At 37.7% G+C, this 26484-nt stretch overlaps 1 protein-coding gene across 4 annotated transcripts in view; it reads right to left on the bottom strand.

Annotated features, from left to right (window-relative positions):
• Window positions 1-9109: 9109 nt before the first annotated feature.
• Window positions 9110-26484, bottom strand: part of LOC115222834 (neurogenic locus notch homolog protein 1-like) — a 165314-nt gene continuing 147939 nt past the window's right edge. For all 4 annotated transcript variants that reach the window (XM_029793162.2, XM_036511887.1, XM_029793163.2 and 1 more), the window contains 15 exons: window positions 25366-25594; window positions 23728-24083; window positions 22767-23318; window positions 21608-21723; window positions 20336-20572; window positions 18504-19078; window positions 16973-17112; window positions 16663-16885; window positions 16007-16148; window positions 14907-15081; window positions 13976-14140; window positions 13315-13466; window positions 12440-12587; window positions 11823-11920; window positions 9110-10632 (listed from right to left, as the gene is read on the bottom strand). In XM_029793162.2, coding sequence (XP_029649022.1) covers window positions 9361-10632; window positions 11823-11920; window positions 12440-12587; window positions 13315-13466; window positions 13976-14140; window positions 14907-15081; window positions 16007-16148; window positions 16663-16885; window positions 16973-17112; window positions 18504-19078; window positions 20336-20572; window positions 21608-21723; window positions 22767-23318; window positions 23728-24083; window positions 25366-25594 — 4580 coding nt within the window. In that variant the 3' untranslated portion in view covers window positions 9110-9360. The remainder of the gene's footprint in view (window positions 10633-11822; window positions 11921-12439; window positions 12588-13314; window positions 13467-13975; window positions 14141-14906; window positions 15082-16006; window positions 16149-16662; window positions 16886-16972; window positions 17113-18503; window positions 19079-20335; window positions 20573-21607; window positions 21724-22766; window positions 23319-23727; window positions 24084-25365; window positions 25595-26484) is intronic.

Here is a 26484-nt window from a genome sequence, read left to right on the forward strand (position 1 = left end):
ATATATATATATATATATATATATATATATATATGGTGTTGTCAGAATTTTTGTCCATCACCATAAACCAAGTCTTTGAATTTGGTTGCGCCTTAATCCTAGAAACTACCTGCTGCTGATATGCCCTCTACCAACAGTCATTTTTTGATTGCAAACAGGTCTTGTAAAATAAGAACAAGGCTCAGCCTTCCCTCATGAGACCAGAACATGAAGATATTTCAACAGTGAGATATCAAACTCCCACTAGACACTTGTATATATTTTATATATACATATATCTTTTTTTAGTTGTTTCACTCATTATATATAATATGGTGGTGCTCCAGCATGACTGAAACAAATATATATATGATAGACTTCTGAACAGTCACCTGTATGCCAAGTCCCACTTAATCTAAGGCTGCAATACAAGACATTGGCCTGTGGTGGCAAGCAATGACATCTGACACTGAGCCATGCGGTTCTAAAGGAAATTTAATAACCACACAGCCATGCTTGTCTCTTTATGTATATAGTATATATGATGTGCATGAGTGTGTGTGTGTGTATATATATATATATATACACACACATACATAAATACACAAATATACATATATATACATTTATGCACACAAATATACATATATGTACACACACACACACACACACATATATATACACATAAATACACAAATATATATGTGTGTGTACGCGTGTATAAAATTATATGTATGAATTTATTTGTTGGGTTTGAAGGAAGTGTTAAGAATAGAATAAAATAAAACAATGTTTTGAAAATATGTTCTTGAGAATCCCAGATGAATTTAAACAAAGGAGACAGAGCTGATCGTAATGAGACAGGAAGAAAAGGGGTGGGTGGTGGTGTTGGGATCGCCACTGCCCATCAGGCCTCCCAAAAATGATAATGACAAAAAGATTTCTTAGGTGCAACATGTTGCGAGAAATGTATGATCCATTCAATAATCCCTAGCATATGACTGGTACTGGCTTCTTTTATGAACCCTGGTCTCCAAACCCAGAAAATGTAAAAGGACAATTATGGTAATGATTATGTAAGGAACCGAATTTAATTGAATGAATCACAGATGCACATATGTACCCCCTATTATTGAGGAGATGAATAGGCACAGTGGAATCCCAGGTGTATTTGAACTCAGAATGTAAAGGATTAAAATAAAATGATGGCATGTTGAGTCCAATGTTTCTGCCATAACACAGTGATAAAAGAATGATGATGATGAAGATGAGCATGATAATAATGAAGAAGTTAACGATGATGAAGTCATGATGAGGATGATGACAACAATTAAGTTGATGATGATGGTGGTGATAAGGATAATTATTTCTAACTTTAGTTCATGCTCACAAATTTCAGAAGGGGATGGGATATTAAATGATTTGACTGACCTCAGTATATTACTGGTACATATTTTATATACTTAGGAAGGGTTAATAAGGCACAACTTTGGTATGATTTAAACTCATGACTTCAAGGTATGATAAGGAACACCACAAGGCACATATGCCTGCCACTCCTCCACTAAGTGGATGATGTGTGTAGGGGGTATGTTGATATCAGCCCCAGTAACTGATTTATTTAATGAACTATTTACCCTCCCCATCTTAAATTTCACCCCAGAATGAAACTTCAGATGAAAATATTTTTTAAACAAACCAAGGAAAGATTTCAACTCAGAACAGACTACAGAAGATCATTCTAAGCAAAATGTCTGCTGCAACTCAGTTTAGTCCAAGTGTTTCATTACTGGTTTCTTACTATCCCCAATATCTAGACTTTATTAATGCCCTTCGTATAAATGGTTTTTGCCTTCAACTTTCAGTGAGGAAGTTGTCCATTAAAAAAAAAAAAAAATGAAAAAGGAGTTCTGAAGAAAAAAGAAAATATGAAGATTCTGGATTGTTCTGGTTTGTTGTTCACAATGGAGGGGTGATGGAGAATAATGATGATGATAACAACAACAATAATAATAATAATGGTTTTTAATTTAGGCATAAGTCTAACAATTTTAAAGGAAAGGAGTTAGTTGATAGCATCAACCCCAGTATTGGACTTATACTTCATTTTATTGACCCTGAAAGAATGAAAGGCAAAGTTGGTCAAGGCAGGATTTGAACACAAACTGTGAAAATGAGTAATTTCTGCCAAAGTAAACTTAGCTTGTCATCTCTTCAGGATTGATAAGATAAAGTACCTACCATGTACTGGAGCTAACCCCACTCCTCTTAGAATTGCTTATCATATGCCTAAATTAGAAAATAATAATTCTTTCTACCATAGGTACAATTTTTTTTTTGGGGGGGGGGGCTAGTCAAATACATCAACCCCCGGGCTTGGTAATTATTTTATCAACTCTGAAAGGATGAAAGGCAAGGATGATCTTTGAGATTTGAACTCTGATCACGAAAATGAGCTCCAATTCCTGCTGTGGTTAACACTATCTTTCATCTCTCCGGGGTCAATTAAAATAAAGTACCAGACAAGTCCCAGAGTGGACACTTTAGTCTAATCCCCACCTCCTTCCCTTAAAATTGCTGGTCTTGTATCTAAGTTAGAAATAATAATAATAATAATAATAAAAATAATGATTAATGGAGATGGAATTCTGTTTACTGCAGAAATGAAATAGTAAGTTATGTTACATATTCTGATAGCAAAATATCTTGGGGTTTGGGGGTGATTTTTGGGAGGAAATATAATTGACATTTTTTTTTCTAGCTTTCTTTATGAATGAATTTTGGAAGGAATGAAAGATTTCTTGAAATATATCTGATTCATTTTTTTTTTTTTTTTTTTTGGTGTGTGTATGTGTTTGCTTTAATATATATATACTTTTTCATGAATGTATGTGGTTTTGGTCTTTATTTATATTTATGTATTGCTGTTTTTCTCTTTTTTTTTTTTACTTATTACATATTTATATATAATATAAAGATTAGAAAATAAAAATAAAAAATTTCACACATATATATAAAAAAACATGGGAAAGAATTAAAAAAATATCTTTGTTTCCAAAAAAAAAAATTGTATATTTTTTTCTTTTTTCATTTTTCAATGTTTTTATTGTCCTTTGTTCTCTTTTTTTTCCGATAACAAAAAAAAAATCATTCTTTTATTTAGACATCACCCATCGATTTGGGATTTCATTGGCAAACATGATGCTGACCATCAAAATAAAGGGGAAAGGTATTGTTTTTTCTGAAGGGTTTAGAGTTCCTTTGGAAATTTTTTTTTCCTTGTGCGTTATCCCTAAACATATATGCACATACATATATACATATGTGTGTATGTAACAAACAACAACAACAACACTGCTGCCGTTACAAACTAATTTCTTGTTCATGAGGTTTGACCATACTTGTAACATGTCCAGAAAATGTTGTCCGCTGTGCTCAAAAATATTGTTCAGCAAGGCATGAAAGATCCAGCCTCTCCTCTTCACCCTCTCATTTACTGTTGTTTCATTGAGTTGATTTTTGTTTGTTTTTTCCTTAATGATTAATGAATAAGAAGACTTGTGTTTTTTCTTTTTTTAATGACCAATAAAAAATAATAATGGCTTTAAATTTTGGCACATGGCCTGAAATTTTAGGGGGAGGGGATAAATTGATTACATTGACCCCCAGTACTTGACTGGTACTTTATTTTATCAACCCAGGATTTGAACTCAGAACATAAATAATCAGAAGAAATGCAGCTAAGCGTTTCATCCAATGTGCTTACGAGTCTGCCAGCTCACCACCTTAAAAATTGATAAAAATCAATAATAATGATAAACCCTTAAATTCGGCATGTACAGATTTTTGAGTGACAATATTGACTTTAAAATGTACAGCTTTCAAGCAGATTGAGAAAGGAACAATTAGGACTCCTCCCAACCCAAAAACTGACCCTTGGGATATAACCTGTACAATACTAATCTGTCTGAGACTCTTCCCTGCTTCTACAATACAAACTTGTTTTAAAATGATCTAAATTAAAACCTTCCATCAAAATTCCATTTTATTTATTTTCCAAACACTAGCTTAATTAATGACTGTATTATTATTTTTTTTTTTTTTTTTCGTTTTACAAAACTCTTCATTATTTACAAAATTAATTGAAAGAGAAGAAATATGGTAACAAAATGGTTAAGAACATCAGACAACGAAACAACAATGTAGGATCTATGCAGTTTCAGAAATAACAGTCAAACTTTCTTCAAATCACACACACCACAATCTTAAGAACATAACATGGCATATTAGATAATGTGGTTCTAGATGTATGCCAGGTCTGCCAAAAAATACAAATAAAAGAGGGGTGGTAATAGTCACAGCTGGAATGCTTTTGATAAGTGTCTTCTCAATCAGAGCCTGACCTGGGGCTAAATAGCATTAAATTAGTTTTAAGAGGGTACTTTAAGATATTTTTGCAGGTGGTGTATCAGAGTTTGTTTAAAATTTTTTTGAGATATGTCTTGTGTTTTGATTTTTTTTGTGTGTGTGTGTGTCAGTTTAAATGATCTGATTTTAAAATCTGGTTCTAAAACCGAAAAGTCCAAATGATGGAGTCTGATGCGTAAAGACAATTGAAATGGTTCTGTATTAAGGCATTTAGCATCAGTCCCTGAACATCAATGACTGCCTTTTAAGGTTAAGTCTCAGAAATACATCGATAATGTTCTGTTACACTTACAGCTGTGCAGTACAGCTCCCCAAATATTCCTTTATCATTGCCATATAAGACAAGGCACTGACTCGGTCTCTGATTGCTGTCATATAATGCAAGGCACTGCATATTCCACCATATAAGGCAAGTCTTTCAGTGTTCTATTAATTACTTCCATTTAAGGCAAGTTTTTGAGTGTTCTATCATTTACTTCCATATAAGGCATGTCAATGTGCTATTAATTGCTGTCATATAAGGCAAGTCAGTGTTCCAGTTATTTCCATAATGCTCCTAATCGTCTCCACATAAGGCAAGTCACTGATTTGTTCTACCAATTATTTCTATAAAAGGCAACTCTGAATGTTCTGCTTTGTAAGCACAAATAAGGCTAGTTTCTTGGTGTAGTGGGGTGAAAAAATGTGATAAAAATTTGATAAGATTTTCATGAAATTTAGCTGAAGTTCTAAGCTAAAATTAAAAAAGTGAATTTGGTATTTTTAAAAAGAAGTTGAACTTTAGAAAGCCTACACTGACACCACTACCACTATACTCACTGCCACCACCACCTCTAATTAAGATTTGAGCGACTAACACTGTGTGAATAATAAAAATCATACTTTTAATTTATGAAAAAAAATTTAGGTTCAATGTTATTTTTTTTAATTAAAAAATATTTTTTTTGTTTAATAATTCAATGGGTCCAATTAATTAACTAATGAACATTGTTCGTTAATTAACTAGATCAAGTGTTTAAAAAAAATAATTTTAAAAATATTAATTAAAATAAAGGAAGATAATAAATATTCAAAGACACTGTTGAATAATATTCCAAAGAAACTAGTCATATTCCTGTCAAACAATTCCCTGCCCACCACCATTGAATATTTAATAAACAACCATTTTTAAAAAATAAAAAAAAAAAAGTAAACGACTGTCCACTCTACCACTCCCCAAAACAAAGCCAATGCAAGTCTGACCATCCCACTCTCTTTCATGGTCCATAACCTGCTAGAAATAGCAGCCTAATATTTTTTTTTTAATCAAAACACTATACTGAAGTCTTTAAAACAGAAAAATTAAACTTTATTCAGATAATGTGGCTCTCGATACACTTTGTCTAAATATCTAAGTTGGGATAATCATGGCTGGAATATCTTTGATCATCGGTCTGTTGAACCAGGACTGACCAGAAGAAGCTACACGACAACAACCAGATAAACTATATACATTATGTACAAGACTAAATGGAACAATGCAATAGATATGTGGTCCTAAATACATTGTAACTGAAAAAAAATTAAATCACACAGTTTGATTGTAGGTCTTAGAATAACAAGAAAATTCTTCAGTCTTAAGAAGCAAGGTTTCAATCTCTTCTTTCTCCTGTGATGGTGGTGCGGTTTATCTAGAGTCAGCGCTAAGACAGAGATGTATAGTAGATGATGCGGTTACCCAAATTCTATTTTTAATTAATTAAAATTCCATGGTTATTTCCCATGTCTTTCTTGATTAGAATGTTCATTAAGCTAATGATCCTTTCCCCTCATTAAAAATGTGGTTTTAAATTTCTTGGCACACAACATTAAGCATGTTAGCACTGGCCTTAACTTTTAGTTTTCTTGCAGAGTGTGCCCCTAAGAATTTTTCCTCACTTAGTCCTTCTTTGCTACTCTGTAATCTAGCTTGTTTTCAAGGAGAGAACTATCTCTGTCTGAGGATCTAATGGTAGCAGTAGGAGTAGAGTGAAATTAAGGAGAAGACAATATAGTAAAAAGGGGGTATGGTGAACTGACAAGAATATATAAATGAATTAACATTGTGTGTGTGTATACAGGGTGCGGACAGTATTTGCGGACACGTGCATTTTTAGTAATTTTATTTGACTAACTTTTATTGAACTTGTATTTCAGAAAATAACAATAACAGGCCCTATGCTTCCTAATGAAATGAAGAGGCTTGCTGTGATTGTGGCTTTGAAGGCTAAGCATAGTGATTTAGAAATTTCTGCAAGATCTTTTGTCCACAAGATCCAGTGTGAGTTAGGGAAAGAAGATGGCAGCATATTACCTGTATCAAAATATACAAAACATTCCAAACACTGATTCTACCAGGACACCTGAATTTATTCAGGAAGTTTAGCAAAACATTGAGGACATTCCAAGAAAACCAATGAGGTCAATTGTAAAAACATTTCATGTGTCAGAAAAAACAATCAGAAATGTTGTGCATGAAGACATCAGATACAAATCTTACGTGATGAGGAGAGATAAATTCATATCAGAAAAACAAAAGGAAACCATTTCATCAGATCCAAAAGACTTTTGAACAAACTTAAAAATCCATCAGAAGATGGTGTGATTTGGTTTTTCTCAAATGAGAAAAACTATGACCAAGACCAGAAAACTAACAGATGAAATGACAGATGGCTATGTGCAAACCCTTCTGAAGTTCCAAAGTAATGCACACAAAATTTCCTGCAAATGTCATGGTGTTGGGAGTTGTTAGCAATGAAGGACATGTGATCCCACCTCACTTTTTACCGCGAGGCCTTAGAATGAATACTGCTGCATATATTGAGGTTCTGGATAAAGTTGTTAAGCCTTGGATCAACAGTGTATATTTTTCAACAAGATTCTGCACCATCACACAAGGCTCAAATGACACAAGAAAGGATGGCTGACAATTTGCACGATCACATGACCCCCAACATTTGGCCCCCTAATTCTCCAGATCTCAATTCACTGGACTACTATGTATGAAGCATCATCGAGAAAAATATCAATGAACACCTCCATAGCACTAAAGATTCTTTGAAAGCTGCCATAGTTCAAGTCGTGTCTGATATGAACAAGGACCACTTAATCCGAGTTTGTTAACGATTTTGACCATGTGCAGAGGTAGTTATTGATGCTTATGATGGTTCTATTGGATGAAATTATTAAATTGATTATTTAGCTTTATGTTTATGTTATTTTTTTAAAATAGTTTTTTCTGTTATTATATAAGCATTTTTCTTTTAAATCATAAATCTGTCTTCAAATACCGTCTGCATTCTGTATATATATATATAATATAATGATGATATATATATACATATGTTATACCTTCAACAGAAGTAAAGATGATCTAAGAAGCTAAGCAATCCAAATAAAGCCAACAGTATTCGAAAAGTCCTCTGCCCTAATCACACAAAGAGGAGATGTGGACATTGCAAGCCACAGTACAGTCAACTTAACTTGGATAGAAATACTTCTTTATGAAAATCTGGGAGAGGTTAGTGGAGGTAGGAGGCTCTTTAGCCCAGGCAAACACTATAGCACCAGCTGCTGTATTAAAATGGTTCTAGTTCATGCTGCAAACACCATGCGAAAAGTTTTTGGAAAACCTTAATGTGTGTACATACACACTATATATATATATATATATTATTAACATATAAAAACACCTTTGCACAAATGCTTGAAGATTCTGTACATTAAGAAAGGTCATTGTACACTCATATGAATGATCCATGAAGGTACAGAGAAACCTTGAGACAGCTACTGCTCTATTGTCTTTGGGACCCATTTCAACCAGTATTTAAACAAAACACACACAAGACTTATATTCATCAAGATGACCGAATCAAAGGAACACTGTCAGGCCACTTAGAATAAAGTACTCAAAGCAAAATTTTCAATCCTTAATTACGAGTTCAACAAAGCCCTTTAGCATCCTTTTCAAAGTACTCAAGCTAAACTATATATTCTGTTGAACTTAAAGTCAAGGATTAAAAATGTGTTTGTGTGTGAATGTATTTTGTTCGTATATGTATGTGTGCATGCATATGTATATATATATATATACATAAATGAATGCATGTGTGTGTGTGTGTATAATTTCTTTTCTCTCCTCACAATCCACTGATGAATACAGTCAATCCTACAAAGCTTTTGCACAGTTGACTGTGCAAAACTTTTGAGTCCGGATATTATAATCCTGTTCACTTTACATATGACAAATATATATTACACTAGTGATGTGTGTGTATTATGTGTGTTTGATAAAACACAAGAAGTATAACTCAATACATGTGTGTATATAATTTTAAGTGATTCAAGGGATGCACGTTTCGTGTATATGTATATATTTGTATATATATATATATATACACACACACATATATAAACATATATATACACATATACATAAATATACAAACATATACATACACAAACGCATACACACACACACACACACATATATATATATATATATATATATATATACACACACACATGTATATGTATATATGTATATGCACACAAATAGCGTTTCCACCAAGAGTGGATGTTTTCTTAAAAACAATGAGAATGAATGGTAGACTGTATGTATATTCGAGTTTGGAGAGGAAGCTTGTAACCCACCCACACAAACATGATTTCATATTAAAGTATCTTGTAGTTGTTGCTGCTGATGATGATCATACAGTTACGGTAATGTTTCTTCTACATAAAGGCAAGTGTGAAGTCAACATCTGTTTTAGTAGTAGTAGTTTTGTTGTCATAATAGTAGTAGTAGTAATAATAATAACAACAGTTTAGAATATTACTACACCTGCTCACACTCTTATAGTAGAAGTAGTAGTAATAGCAGTAGTAGTAGTAGAATTGTAGCAACTGCTTGTTACTGCTCCCCACTAATATTGTTTATATGTAAATAGCATCAGTTAAGCGTTTCGTGTTTCGGTTGTGTGTATGATGACTGATGGTCTGAATTGGACTGGCGTCTGACCAGTCAGAGTTAGATGATAGGGGTGAGTGAGGAGATGAACTTGACCACTGACCAGGAGATTCAGGCGACGGCGTTAGGTAGTGGTCTGGTGGGACTGACTGTGTGTGCTGCATGGGGGCTTCCATGCTGACGTGACTGTGCTGTGAAGGAGGGGTGGGGTACTGTTCAGGGGCGATTGGATGTGGGGCGGCCACTTTTTGACAATGGGGTGAATCCGAGTGATAGAGCAAACCAATGCTGTCTCCACCATTTCCTCCGCCACCACCAAATGTGCAACTCTCGTGCTGTGCTGCCCTGTTCATTTGTGCATGTTGTTGCATCGCCTGCAGGTGTGTCGGTGATGTTGGCAGGTTCTTCGGTTTTACAGGTGATGGCACATTGCATGCAATTGGTGCAGGGCCTGTTTGCTGAGGGACTACCTGCACCAGGTGAGGGGGCATTTGTTGTGGAGGCACTTTCTGTGGTGGTTGTAGCTGTGGTGGTGGTGGAGGTTGTTGCTGTTGTTGCTGCTGCTGCTGTTGTGGTGGCAGTGGCGGTGGTCCCTGCTTAGTCACCTGCGCAGATTTGAACCAGTTGGGTGACATGTCGTAACTGTGGTTAGGTTTGGCATAATGTGCACGCATAACTGCTCTTTCTAGATAAACAGGATCCCGCTCTGTGTCCATATTGGCGGTCATCACCAACTGACCTTGACAAGCACCCTGGTCAAACTGAGACATTACATCAACAACCCCACCAGGGGAAGAGTGCATATTCGGTGGCGATTTAGTCGTAACCAACATCTCGGTGTTTGTGCCGCCGTTCATGGTTGTTGCTTCAGGCGTTTTCTTCTTGCGGGAGCGAGGTTTTTGTGCTGCTACACTGTTTGGCTTTGTAGACTGGACATCTTTGCACTGAGGATTGTTCTTGGTTGATTTACGTGGACGCTGTTTCTGTTTCGATGATTGCACAAAGTTCATCGATGGTGGGGAAGGGGCAATGTTGTTTGATACTTGCATCGTCGGCGAAGTATTCAACATGTACTCTTCGAGCAAAGTAACTATGTCGTGGTGCAACTTCTCGGCAGCCATGTCCTTTGGTAGTCTATCCATGTGATCTGTAATATCTCGGTTGGCATGGTATTCCAAGAGTACTTTGGCAGTTTCGTAGCCTCCTTCTCGGGCAGCGAGGAACAGTGGAGTTTCATCCTGAAAAGACAGAAAGAGAATTGTTCATATAAAAAGATTTGTCGTTATCGTGAATCAAAACAGTTTAATGAATGGGGAAGTTGGAATAGGGTGCAACGATAGGATAAATGACCAGTTGTCATGTGACCACAATAATCATGTGATCAGCTGAACTTCTAGGTTCTCTCATTGGTCGTTGTTCTCTGGGTCACATGACAGAATAGAACAGTCAGTGAAAGAGTTTCTGTGTGACAGGTGGTGTTCTGTCACTCAGTTCTGGAGTAAGAGTAAATTGATAGCAAATGAATATTGTGTTTGAGAAACAAGAGTATCACTGTCGACACTGAACTAATATTATGTCAAAGATAGGAGTACAACAATTGACACTGGACCAAGTCTCGGAGTATCAGGAGTACAGTAACCGACAGTGAATAATGATATGTGAAGTGTTAAAAGTCTGCAGATCATTACCAATAATTTGAGGGTGAAAGCTGATTTGAATGGGTGACCTCCAAAGTTCCAGCGTCTATGTCATGACAACTTGGGTTTTAACAAGAAGCATGGCTACATAGTTGAGAGAAGCTCACTTCCCGACCATAAAGTTTTCGGGTTCAGTCTCACTATGCGGCACCTCGGGCAAGTGTCGTACACTAAAGTACCAGAACTGACCAAAGCCTTGTGAATAGATTCAATAGACAAAATTGAAATATATAATTTTTACAAGGGAAAAGACTGACATTGACTTTGAGGTCTCAGTTTGTTCGCCTTTGTTGGAGAATCTGATGAAGGTAAGTAAGCTGGTGATTTCAGTGTAACAGTGAAGAGGCTGATTTTCATTTGTTTTTTAGTGAAGAGAGAGAGAGAGAGAGAGAGAGAGAACATAAGGCTTCTACGGTGGTCAGTTGAATACATTCACAGGTATAGAGGGAAAATTACTGAACATTTTGACTTCACCTTGGAGAATGTCTAAGGGTGAGAATACAGCATGTAGGGAGAAGAGTAGGGTATATAGGGGCAAGTTTAGAATGCATAAGGGCAAGAGTAGAGATGTAGGGAGCAAAAATAGAGTATGTTGAGGTAAGAACAGAGCATGAAGGGGCAAAAGTTTTAAAACTCATCATAGCTGAGCACCTCATCAACCCAACCAGCTGTGATGAAGAGTGAGAAACAGAAGTACAAGAGATCAAAGAGCAAACAGCAATGATACATACCTTGTTATCCTGTGCATCTCTGTTAGCGCCATGATGGAGCAGAACCTTTGCTGCAGCCACGTTGTTTACTGAAGCAGCCCAATGGAGACTAGTTTTTCCTGAAAAGATGACAAATGAATACATAAATAGCATGGAACATGGATGTTGAATGATGATGGAGGACATCCAATTGTAAAAAGCTCAAAACATAAAAAGGCAGACAAAATGCCACTAAGCATTTTGCCCAGCATGCTAACAATTCTTCCAGCTTGCCACCTTGAGAGAAAGCCATATATTGAGGGCCTGTCCTCTGCAGGGAGCCAGAAGGCAAAATGTAGGGTCACATGCTTTGTCACAAAGTCAAATGTTCTGGTATTTGAAGGAATAGGTTTAACAGCCCATTTGCCAGCCTCGTCTGGCACGTAAAAAGCACCCACTACACTCATGGAGTGGTTGGCGTTAGGAAGGGCATCCAGCCGTAGAAACATTGCCAGATCAGACTGGGCCTGGTGCAGCCTTCTGGCTTCCCAGACCCCAGTTGCACCGTCCAACCCATGCCAGCATGGAAAGCGGACGCTAAATGATGATGATGATCATCATCATCATTTATAGTATATACTAAGTAAAATGTCTCTTACCTGAATCATCAGCAGCATTTATATCGGCGTCGGCATTAATGAGGTCTTCCACCATTCTCTCAATGGCCAGTCTTGTAGCCAGAATCATAGGGGTTGTACCACAGTTCATGCGGGCATTCAAATTTGTAGAACGGTTTCTTAATAAAATCTGTCCAAAACATGGAAAGTAAATAAATCTTAGATTGTCTTATGTACAAACTACAACATATACATTAGCAATAGCATCACAATTGTACACCCACATACTACAACAATAATGTCACTGTACCACACAGTACTTGACCATGTGTAGTAATAAAATCACAGTAGTGTACTACATACTGTAGCAGTAACACAAAAGTACTACTCATACAATGTAGTAGTAATACTACAGTATTAAACTACATTTTGTGGTAGTAACACCACAGTGTTACAAACTGTAACAGTACCATCAGAGTACTACACCATATGATGTAGCAGTAACACTACAGTACATACTGTATGTAGTACAATGCTATACAGAATTACTTGTCAAGCTATGGGTTGCTCCAGCTGACGAAAAAAGAAAAGTCAAATTTTCCTCATATCAGATCCTTAAAGAAAGAACACTTTAGATAACATAGTTGTTTTACATTCACAATTGTAACAAAAATATGGGATGGTCATGGCAGGAACATTTTTGATCAGGTTTGACTTGGGAGCTAAACAACAATTTACCCTTTCGATACCAACCCAACTGAAACTGCCTCTGGTTTCATAGTACAAATGACTCCAGAAATATCTTAACAGGCAGCATTGTCAAATATGGAATTCCTTTAATCATAAATCTGCTGGATCCAGTTTGATCCAGACACAAACAACAAGATGTGAAAATATAAATTCTTATTTCCTCTCACCTGGAAGACACCCTGTGCATCAGCAGATACCGAAGTATGGAGCGGAGTCCTTCCTGTACAATCTTGGGCGTTGGGATCAGCTCCAGCTTCCAACAAGATTTTAGCTGCATCAGCTCTGGCATAACGAGCAGCCAAATGCAAAGATGATTCACCTTAAACAAATAATAATAATAATAATCACAATAATAATAATAGTAATGATAATAATAATCACAATAATAATAATATTAATAATAAATATCCATATGACTGTGTGGTTAGGAAGTTTACCTGCCAACCATGTAGATTCAGGATCAGTTTCACTGGGCAGCACATTGGGCAAGGATCTTCTACTATGGCCTTGAACTGACCAATGCCTTGTGAATAAAATTGTATGGAAGCCTGCTCTATATGCGTGATGGTGCATGGCTTACTGATTAGGGCATTCGGTGTACAATAAGATCATGAGTTCTATTTACAGAGGCACATTATTTCCTTGTGTAAGACACTCTATTTCATGCTGCTCCAGTCTACTCAGTTGGCAAAAATGAGTTGTAACCGTAATTCAAAGGGCTGCCCTTGTCACATTCTGTGTCACACTGTGGACCAAATAATCAGTGATGTTTGTTAACAGTCATCTGAGCATGTGTATGTGTGTGTGCTTAGTGAAACATCTACATACCTGTACGGTCAGTGCGGGCATTAATGGCAGCTCCTTGCATGAGAAGATTTGTTATGATACCAGCTGATTTATCTTCAGACTCGCCTTCACCAGATATTTCATCATCTCCATCGGTGTCCAGTCCTTGGCCTCGGAACGATGCCAACATGAGTGGCGTAAAGCCATCTATGAACAGAAATATTTGGAGATTTAATATCAAAGGAAACAGCTTCAAAAGAAATAGTTCAATAAAAATTAAAAGAAATCATTATTATTATTATCAAGATGGTGAACTGGAAGGATTGTTAACATTAATCCTTTGTCACCATATTTCCATTGAAATACCTTTGTTTCAATTAATTTTGAAAATTATATAGAATTTAGTAAAATAAGAGATTTGTGGTTTGTTTGAAGTATGGTCGAACCAAAGAAGGGAAAGAAAAGGGGGGGGGATAAGAAAGCTTCTGGCAAGGCAGAAAGTTTTACAAAATCCTTTAATGTCCAGTTACACAGGCTTCGTTACCCTACTCAAACTCCTAACACCAAGGAGTTTGAGTAAGGTAACGGAACCTGTGTAACTGGACATTTCCCAGACTGTTTCCTTCTGAGGATGGGCCTTTGCACCTGAAATAGGAGTTTTTGTAAAACTTTCTGCATTGTCAGAAGCTTTCTTATTTCCCCACTTTTCTTTCTCAGTAAAATAACTGCCATTATTAAGCTGGTGTTTGGAACATAATTTAACTTGAAATTTTCAGGAAAAGTTTTAATTTAGATGATTTTTAAACTGGAAGTTTGTATCATAAAGCTAGGTGTGATCTTATATGGGTTGGTTGTCAAGAGGATTAAATAATGATAATTTGTAATTTTGGTCATATAACTTTTGTTATATATGCATAATAACAACAAGTGAAAAATTCAAATGAAATCCAATAAGTGTTTTGAACTAACTTACCAGGTCCTCTGACATCAACTTCATTAGAGACATGCTGATCATCTCCCCGTGGAGGTGTCAGGGCAAGAATTGAACTAGGCAAGTTAGCAGCATCAAAATGCCGCTGAGTCCACTGCCGTGTGTCTGTCTGGTCAAATTCCAAATTGTCATCATTTGATTCACCAATTTCATCCAACTGGAGGAGAAAAATAGAGAGAGAAAAAGGAAAGATGAGAGAAGTAAAAACAAAGTCCCTAAATTAGACCTATAATTAATCCTCCCACCTGCCACTAAACAAAAATATTTTAAAAAGTAATTCAACTAGAAATTAAAAACAAAATCATGGATGTTGGGTAATGATTGAAAGAGTATGATCACAAATACAAGCAGCTGAAATGGGGTTCTTCCAAAGGATCTCAGGAGTAATATTATTGAACAAGGCACATAGCATGGAGATCAAGGAGTCTCTTCAGGTTGAGCTGCTAGTCTCTGCATTGGAAGATCACTACTCCAGTGCTATGAACATGTGATTAAAATGTCACCGTAAAGAACTGCAAAATGGATTCTTCAAGCCAAGCCAACTGGCAAGAGGCTTAGGGGTAGACCACAAGCAAGATAGTTAGATAATATCCATAGTCTCAGTTGGTCGTGTTTGGCAATCTAGCTGGAAAATGTAATGGTAGTTGCTTCTGATAGGACCCTATGAAGAAGGAGCCTAAGGACTCTATCCAATAACATTCCCAGGTATAGTGAGAAGAGAAAGCGGGTGGAAGTTATTAACTGTGTGATTGGAATTTGAACTAAAATGGTAAGCTCAGAAATATCCTTGTTTCTAAAGGAATTGTAGTAGTCCCTCCAATATGCAAGCAAAGCAAGTAGTATAATCACGTATAAATTGTCATTCTATAATGACCATAACTCTTTAAATTTTCTCTTCCACTGAACCTGCAAGCTTCATTCTCAAATGCCCTTCCATTTATACTAACGTTCAGTCCCTGTTTTTTTTTTTTTTTTTTTGGTACCACCTCAAGTATATCAATCTTCTATCCCCACCTCTATCCTGATATTCTGGTCACCACAGCCCAATTTCAAACCCTGTTGGCTGAAAGCTGTCATTTTACCTTGATTCTTTTACATTGATGGTGGTCGTTATCATCTATGTCCCACTGGTCAGTACTTTGTGGAGTTGATCTGTTGTCGTTGGCATCAAGTTTCATAAGAGCTGGATCAAACTGAGGTAAATTACAAGTTCTTGGGAGATTCCTGGAAGTAATTTTAAAATAAATTGGTAAAAGGAAGTAAAAAATAAAATGCAACAATTTATATCTGGATCATTTGTAGACACAGGCATCGCTGTGTGGTAAGAACTCTGCTTCTCAAACATATATGGTTCCTGGTTTAGTCCCACTGCATGGTGCCTTGGGCAAGTGTCTTCTACTATAGCCCCAGACTGGCCAAGGTCTTGTGAGATGGTTTTGATAGACAGAAATTGAAAGAAATCAGTTATGTGCGTACATGTTTGTGTTGTATGTATGTAAGCATATGTGAGTATGTGTATGCACACCAGGAAAAATGTTTAGCAGCATTTCGTTCAGCTTTACATTCTAAGTTCAAATTTCACTGAGGTCAATTTTGCCTTTCATCCTTTCATGGTTAATTAATAAGTACCAGTTGAGTACTGGGGTTGATATAATTGACTTACACCCTACCCCAAAGTTGCTGGTCCTGTATCAAAATTTAAAACCAATATTTGAAGAATTCCTTCATTTGTACTTACTTCATCTCTTCCCCATCGGGCTTACGGCGTGGGATGTGTTTCGATGTGTCCTTGCCAGATCGTATACTTTCAAAGAATCCTTCTGGGAACCAGGTGACACCTCGGGTACGCTTGCGAGACATGACAACCACCAGCAGGATGATGATGGCCAACACACAGACACAAGAAACCACAATGTAGACAAGTTTGAAGGGTGCGTTGGGTTCTTGAGTGCTTTCTTCAGCTGAAACAGGAGATATATACATTGTATATCTTTTGCCAAGGGACACACACACACACACTCACACATACACATATATCTTATACTTACTGTCAATCTTGTGAATATCAAAATCAGCCTTCCAACCGTGCCGCATTTTTTCTGCTATGAATTCAGCTGCCCTGCTTGTGTTCTGGAAACACGTGCTGCCCTGACATTTCCGATTGTCAATTTCAACAAACACTTTTGTCCTGGAGGAGGAGGAGAAAGTAGAGAATGCAAAAAAGAAGGAAAATAAATATTGATGTTAATTAATTAATAAAAATGTTATCTTCTGACAGAAAATTTTGCATTGAAAATACTTAGAAATATTCCATGCAGGCATGCATCTATAGAGATGTATTCACACCCATACTAATGTCATCATCATCAGTGTCATCGTTTAACATCCGCTTTCCATGCTGGCATGGGTTGGATGGTTTGACTGAGCGCTGGCGAGCCAGAGTCTGCACCAGGCTCCAATCTGATCTGGCAATGTTTCTACAGCTGGATGCCCTTCCTAACGCCAACCACTCCAAGAGTGTAGTGTGGGTGTTTTTTTACATGCCACCGTCATGGGGCCAGTCAGCTGGCACTGGCACCGACCATGCTCAAATGGTGCTTTTTATGTGCCACCAGCACAGTCCTTATATTACATGTGCAGTGCGTGTTCATATGTATAAATAACCATAATAAGAAGTTTGCTTCCCCTGGTCTCAGGTTTAGTCCTACTGTGTAGCACCTTGGGCAAGTGTCTTCTACTACAGCCTTGAGCTGATCAAAGCTTTTTGAGAGGCTGGGAGGGTAGAAATGGAAAGATCTCTGCCATATACAAACATGCGTGTGTGTCTTCTGGTCTTGACATGACATAGTAGTGTAAATGAGCATCACTGTCATACAAGCAGTGTTGTTCATTTTCAAAATTCTGTGAAAAATGTGTCTGGCAATAGGGAAGTATTACCTTGTTTGGAAATAGGTGAGGGTTGGTAACAAGAAGGGCATCTAGCTGCAGAAAATAGGACTCAATAAACTCATGCAAACATGGGAAAATGATTCCTAGGTGTAAGGGGCCAGTTTGAAAAGAAACAAGTAAAATATTTGGGCCAGATATGGCTGGCTTAAATGCTAATGGGTTAAAAGAAGATTAGTAGTTTTGGGGCCTTTCAGTCAGTCAGAAGTGTAGACAAAAGAAAAAAAGCAATAACTCTGACCATTTCAATGGGAGTTGGGTAAACCCAGGAAGACGTAGGACAAAATGGTAAGAAAGGATCTTTGGACACTGGTCTTCACTGAGGAAATGACAAGGGAACAGGAGACTCGCCAAGTTAAGTAAAATCGCTGTCATTCATACATTTGGGTTTGTGCTTTGCAGGTGCCAGTGCTACATAAAATTCACTTGTGCTGGTGACATGTAAAGAGCAGCCAGCACACCCTGGAAAGTGGTTGGCATTAGGAAGGGTATCCAACTATAGAAACCATGCTACAACAGACAATTGGAGCATGGTCAGCTCCATGTCAATCTAACCCATGCCAGCATGGAAAATGGATGTTAAAAAATGATGATGTTGATAATTATTTTTCATAGAAAGACTGTTTTACTTACCCTCTAACAACTGCAGCCCTACGTGAAAGCCGATGTTCTGTGCGTAGCAGTTGAGTAATGTAACGTTTCACTAAGTTCACCTTGTTATCTGCCTCCTCATCTTGGTACCATGGATAAATCATATAATTCCCATCCTCGCCACGCTTGAGTCGGACCACAGTTTGTAAGAGTGCACCAAGTTGCCAGATGAATTGGGTGGCACTCTTCCGAAATGTCTCTGGAGGCACAAGAACGATGAGTACCAACGTTCCGACAGCTAAACTTTCTTTGTTCTTATCGCAGTCCAGACCATCCCAAAGACATTCTTCATTATCACAGCCTTTATCGCACATGCCATTTCCATAGTTTTCTGAGCAGTATGCTTTATAGACAGGGTTGCAAGCAGCTTGTTTGTCTTTGCAGTCAAATCCATCCCACAGACAATCTTCATTGTTACATTCAGGGTCACATTTGTTGTCTTGGAAAACGTCCCAACAGAACCGGCCGTTCGACTGCTTCTTACAGTTCTTGAAAGGGAAGGTTCCTTTGGAACATTCCATGTTGTCATACTTACAAGCATGGGAATTGCATTCAGCCTTCAATTGTGTGGAAAAAATATATAAAGAAAAGAAATAAAATCAATATTGAAATACAAATACATATTCACATTATACACATGCATAAATAACAGTGCCTATATAAAATGGTATTAAGGTGGCAAGATAGTAGAATCGTTACCACACCAGGTGAAATGCAAGTACCAGTTGAATACTGGGGCCAATGTAATTCACTTAGATTGCTGGCCTTGCACTAAAATTTGAAACCAATATAAAATGGTATTTTAACACATTGCACCTTGTGGTTATCTGTACCAGTCTTTTCAATTCTGATGGGAACGCCTGCGACAACTCTGGTACCAAACTGTAATACTGGTCTTTAAGAAAGGCCTTTCCCTTTGAGAGAACTAGGGAAGGCTTTAATGCATGGGCAACTGCTAGTTTCAATGTAACAAAGGGAATTGAGAGAACAGTACTAGGTACTCAGGGCACTAGGTGGGAAAAAAAAAACCTTGCCAAGTCTTCAATTACAGGTGCAAATACATTGTCAACACTGACTGATGCAAGCCACTCTGACTGTGGAGGTGTGTTTTCACACATGAACACATGCATAGATAGATATCGATATTTGTGTGTGTTTGTGTGTGTGTATATATATATATATATATATATATATATATATATATATATATATTATTATTATGGCTGCCCCCTCGTTATCAAGTATGGCCATTGCATGAAGCTTAATTGTTACTGTTGCTGTGATCGAATGTGACTTTTTAGCCCAGCTAAAGATCTACAATGTCTTGTACAAAATTGGCAACTAAAACCTTTACTGGTAATAGCCGGCTGTAGTTGTAACTGGGCTTCATGTACCTTTGCATGTCGTTTAAGTCCTCCTGTCGAATTACACTCTCTTCCACATGCCCGACAGATATGATTAGTATACATACACACACACATACACATCTGTTTCTTTTGTGTGTGTGCACGTGCATATCTTTGGCTGTGTATCTTTTTCATAGCATAACATATTACATTGACAATGCTTAAAGAGTTGTGGCCACTTTTGTATGTCTCACAGTTTGGCAGCTCAACATACAAAGACAGAGTGAAATGAAAATCTTACTTGAAAACAAGTAAGGGGTTTGCATCATGTTGCAACTCACAAGGTCAAACAACTTCTGAGGAACACTGTTATAAAGTACATTGGACACACACATGTATAACTCAGTCACACACACAAATACACTCTCCTCACTATATTGTAAATTTTGCAGTGATTTCTCTACTCACATCACAACGCCTGTTGTTAGCTTTCTCCTCACACTTGCGGTCTCTGCACAGTTTATTCAGCTGATCAAGGGTATCATTGAAGCTCTTTCCGGTGTTGTTGAACTGGCAGTATTTGCCTGAAGTACCAGGTACACAAAGGCATTTCAAGTACTTACGACTGTCCAGGATGCAAGTGCCTCCATTTTGACAGGTCATCTTGTCACAGTTGGGGGTTTCACAGAATGTTCCAGAATAACCCTATATTCAGAAATACAACAAAAAATTTTTTTTTTATTCAGAAAATGGATTATACATTGAAAAAGAGTTCTTGTAAATATGATTTTAAAAAATTTTAGGAACTTTTAACTCTTTAAGAATTCAGATTTTTATGGTGCTGGTACCACATAAAAAGCATTCAGCCCATTCTGTAAGGTAGCGGGTGTTAGGAAGGGCATCAAGCTGTAAAAACCCTGCCAAAAGAGACAGTGAAGCTTGGTGCAGTCTTCTGTTTAGCCAGATCCTGCCAAACTAGCATATATATATATATATATATATATATATATGCCTATGTAGAGGGGTGTGTTGAAAAGTTCATGGCTTTAAGGGTATTGCAAAAGGCCTGGTTGGAGGCCCAACCTTCCAAGTTCTTTTACAGGGCTTAGATTCATACACTTACTGCAGCAGTCATTCAGTTCTTCTGAATGAGGGGAATATGTTGAATAAAATCATAACAGATCTTCCTGAACTTTTCAGTACTCCCTCATACGTATCACTTAACCCATACCGGAACCTTAAGAGATGCTACTACTCTGGGAATGATAGTGACTAAGAGATGGTTCCACATTCCTCACAAACATTCGAACTCTCAAACCAGGACTCCACCACTTCACTAGCAAGATGCAGTTTTAAGTGGTCTCCTGGGACCAAATCACAAGATGCTGAGTAAATGAACAGACAACAAACTTTCCACATCCAGGATCATCTGGTTCAGTTAGCAAACTACATCCATTCTCATGGTGTGCAGAGCTGAGATATTTCAGCTGACGAAAGGCCAAAGTGACAAAAAACCCACACCAGACAATTTATGCCATATTGCTCAACTGGGATGTCTGGCATGCAAGAGTTGCATTGGTCTGGGGCAAGTCATCTGACTGTATGATGATAATGGTTACTTATATGATGAGTAAGGTTTATATTTTTGAATAGCTGATGAAAAATAAAAACAATGGTGAGAGAAAAAATAGAACAGTTATTACAGTGAGACAAAATGGTGACAAAGCTAAAACAACATACCTGTTCACAGTTGCAGATCCCTTTAATACATATGCCCCCATTCAGGCACTGGTTAGGATAACATTGGGGATTGGTTACACAGTTCTTACAAGGCACATTTGTTGAACAAGTTGTGCCTAAATAAACAGAAAATAATAATAATAATGGTTTCAAATTTTGGCACAAAGCCAGCAAGTTTGGGGAGAGGATAAATTGATAACATCAACCCCAGTACACAACTGGTATTTATTTTATTGACCTGCAAGGATGAAAAACAAAGTTGACCTTGGCAGCATTTGAACTCAGAAGGTGAAGACAGACAAAATGCCACTAAGCATTTTGCCTGGCTGCTGCTAACAATTCTGTCAGTTCATTGCCTTAATAATAATAATAATAATAATAATAGAAACAATATCATAATAAATATCGACAACAATGTTCACATGTTTTGTGATTCCCTTTTATTTGTTTCTAGGGAAATACACAAAGTGTTTAAATGAATTTAGAAAATAATGAGAGTACTGATACACACACACACACACACACACACTGGTGCAGGCATGGTTGTATGGCTATGAAGCTTGGTTCCCAACCATGTGGTTTCAGGTTCAGTTCCACTGTGCAACACCATGGGCAAATGGCTTCTTTTACAACCTCAGGGTGAGCAAAGCCATGTGCATCGATTTGGTAGATGGAAACTGAAAAAAGCCTACTATGTGTGTGTGTGTGTGTGTGTGTGTGTGTGTATATATATATATATAGAGAGAGAGAGATACAGAGATAGATATGGTTCTAGGAAACTTTGCTATATAGGGAATTTTGCTGCTGTAAGGATCATTTCGAAGATATGGCAGGCAACCTGATTTAGAAAAATTGCAGCTCAGAAAAAAATTGCCTTTTATATTCTTTTATTTGTTTCAGTCATTTAACTGTGGCCATGCTGGAACACCACCTTTAGATGAGCAAATTGACCCCAGGACTTATTGTTTGTAAGCTTGGTACTTATTGCATCAGTCTCTTTTGCTGAACTGCTAAGTGACGGGGATGTAAGCACACCATCAGTTGTCAAAGCAATGTTGGGGGGACAAACACAGACACACAAACTGTATGGGTGTACTGTTCGTATGATTTTTATAAAAATTCATTCACTTAAAAATAGAAAAAAAAAGTAATTTCTCACCTGTGAAACCTTCCTTGCATTTACATTGAAAATTATTGACCAACTGGATGCAGTCCTTTGTGCCGACTGGATCGCAAGGTCTCTCAAGACATTCATTGACATCACCCTCACATAACTTTCCAACGAAACCCCGTGGACAAATGCAGGAGAATCCATTGACCTTTTCCTGGCATGTCCCACCATTGTGACATGTTTTCTCATAGCAGTCAATCAGGTCAATTTCACAGAGTCTACCATTGGTACCTGGAGGGCATGAACAGATAAAATCATCAACCAAATCATGACACGTCCCACCATGCTGGCATGGGTTCTTTGCACAGTCGTTGACATTCAGCTCACAGTCTTTTCCTTGGAATCCGCGAGCACAGTTACAGTTGTACTGGTTTACCATGTTGATGCATGATCCACCATTCTGGCAGGGAGCAGATGCACATTCATCAATGTCGGTCATACAGTAGCTTCCTTCAAATCCTGGAGGGCACTGGCATATGTGACCATTGTTTGTGTTGATGCAGCGGCCTTTGTTAGCACACAGCTTGTCTGTGGAAACACCTAAAGACAAAGAATGAGAATAGAAATAGATGCATGGATAGACAAAGAGGGAGACAAAAGCAAACAGATAGATAGGTAGGTAGATACAGAGAAAAAGAGAATGGTAGAGAGAGAGAGAGAGAGAGAGAGAGAGAGAAAGAGTAGAGAGATATGGAGACAGAAAACAGACAAAGTGAAAGCAGGGAGATCTGCAGAAAGGGAGAAAGGAGAGACAAGCATAAAAAGAAGGGGAACAGGTGTAGAGTGTGAGGAGGGCAAGAAAAAGAGGGTGGAGAAAAAAGTAGGAAGAGAGAGAATGGGGACAGGTATACAGTATATGGGAGCAACAGATAGAAAATAAAAAGAAACAAGAAAATGGAAGGAGAAAGGGTGATAAGTGAGGGAGAGACATAGACAGAGGTAGTCTTACCTTTCCTTTTCGCAGCAACTTCACATGTTGTGAGGGGGACATCACAAGTTTTGCCTGTCCAGCCGTCCTGACATTCGCACCGGAATTCATTAGCCTTCTGTATACATGTGGCACCATTGTGACATGACGCTTGCTTACACCAGTCAATAAACTTGGAGCAACGTGGGCCCTTCATGCCATATGGACATATACATATGTAGGAGTTGTTTCGATTCTGACAGGTTCCACCACTCTGACAGGGGCTGGAGTCACAGGCTCTGATCAGTGTTTGGCAGTTGGAGCCTGTGTAATTTGCAAGGCACTTACATCTATATGTGTTGACCCCATCTATGCAGGTTCCACCGTTCAGACAAGAGCTGAGGGTAACAAACAAGAACAAAAAAAAATGATAGAAAAAATTTACCCCGACAATAAAACACAAAATAAAATTACTTTTTTTTTTTAAAGAAATTTGTGTGAGTTCAATCCCACTGTGCAACATCTAGGACAAATGTCTTCAACACTAGCCCTGGCTAAAAATGCTTTGCGGGTGGATTTGGTAAATGACCATCCTATACAAGGGGGTGCTGAAAAGTCCCTTATTTTAATGGTATCACAAAAGACCTGGTTGGAGGCTCAACCTTCCTAGTTCTTTAACAGGGCTTAGAAAAACTGAAGGACTGCTGCAATAAGTGTGTGAACTTGAGAAGGGAATATGTTGAATAAAATCATAATTAACTGATCGTCCTGTATTTTCTTTTACCCAAAACCAGGAACTTAACAGCACACCCACGTGTGTATGTGTGTGTGTACATATGAGGGGGTGCTGATAAGTTCCTGGCTTTAAGGGTTTTGCGAAAGGCCTGGTTGGAGGCCCAACCTTCTGAGTTCTTTTACAGAGCTTAGAAAAACTAAAGGACCACTGCAATAAGTGTGTGAATCTGAGAGGAGAAAATGTTGAATAAAATCATAATTAACTGATTCTTGTGGAGTTTCTTTTACAAAAAACCAGGAACTTTTCAGCACTCCCTCATAAACGCATGTGTGTGTGTGTTTGTGAGTACTCTTGTTTAGACATCATGTGATGGCTGTAAATGAGCATCATTGTCATACTAGCAAGGGTTTTTGTTTCTAGTCTACCATGGGAAACCGGTGAGGGTTGGCAACAACTGGAAGAGCATCCAGCTAGAGTAAATCTGCATGAACATGAACGAATTCCATCTGACCCATACAAGCAGGGTAAAGTAGACATAAGATGATGATAGTGTGTCCATAAACAGAGTGTGTGTGTGCATGCACTATGCAGATTGTGTGTTTACCTTTTATTTGTTTCAATCACTGGACTAGCCCTTGCTGGAGCAGTGTGCGTGTGTGACTGAATGTAAGCACGTATGTCTGTGAAAGTATAATTGTGCATGTGTGAGAGAGAGAGAGAGAGAATACAAGTGTATGAGTATATGCACATGAATAAATTGAATAAATGCAAATGTGTGTGTGCATGTATGATTGTGTACATGAATGAATATATATTTGTGTGTTTGATAATTCGCAGTAAATTTTGAGGGATGTAGATATACACAGCTGTGTGTGGGAGTATGTGTTAATGCATATGTATGTGCAAGTATGAATGCATACTTAAGAAAAAGTAAGCGCATTTACCTCTGTGTGCAGTCATAGTTGTTTTTGTTGCAGTGGCGACCACTGAATCCTGGTCGACAAGAGCAGGTGTAAGAATCGACGTAATCTCTGCAAGTAGAACCATTCAGACATGGATTCGAGCTGCACTCATCAATGTCCTTTTCACAGAGGCGACCACCAAAACCTTTTGCGCAGTGGCAGCTGAACTTATTCACACCATCAATGCAGGTGCCACCATTTTGACAGGGAGCTGCAAAGGAAGAAGGGGTGGTGGTGAAAAACATTGTAAAAACCCTTTAATGACTACTTCGTTTCCATACTCTCGTGCTCCACATTTCATATAAGTGACATCATGCATCAAATAAAATCTGCTTGAAATAGCAGCTCAAACCTACTTCAAATAGATTCTTAAACCCCACTCTCTCTTTCCCTCTTATGCTCTACTTTTCATACCAGATGAGATGCATCAAATAAAATTTGCTAGAAATAGCAGCCTAAATCTACTTCAAATAAGTCCTCACCTCTATCTCTGTCTGTCTCGTGTTCCACTTTTCATACAAGATGACATCATGCATGATACTGTCTTGCTCAGGGGCCATCTTGCCCAGGGGTACCACACAGTGAAAACTGAACCTGAAACCATGTGGTTGGGAAACAAACTTCTTAACTGTGGCTTACTCTTAGAGTTTAAGAAGTTAAGTGCCAAAACACTTGCTCAAGTGGGATTTCTTCTCTGAAGACCTTCAACTCTCCAGGGAATTTCTTCCTACTGCCAAACAGTTTCTGTTTTACCAGATACAGCATTGATCTCAAAATGAGGGTTCAGAAGAAGATATTTTTGGCTCACAGTGGAACTGAACATGGAGTCATATGACTGCAAAGTGAACTTCTCAACCACAAAACAATGTAGACCTGTGTTTCTAAACCATTTTTTTACCTATGGATTCTTTTGGTTCCTATTTTACTTGGATGAACCCTCCTAGCCAACCCCTTAGCATGCATATTTCTTCCTCAAATGTATTGTTTATTTATTCACATTGCTTAGAAATTTATCAGACATTATCTCATCACTTCAATATTGCAATGATGAGATTGTATATTTTTAGAATGGCTTTTTGATAATTGGTCTGTTGGTTCAGG

This window comes from Octopus sinensis, linkage group LG21 (genome assembly GCF_006345805.1).
Source record: "Octopus sinensis linkage group LG21, ASM634580v1, whole genome shotgun sequence".
Classification (NCBI taxonomy): Eukaryota; Metazoa; Mollusca; class Cephalopoda; order Octopoda; family Octopodidae; genus Octopus; species Octopus sinensis.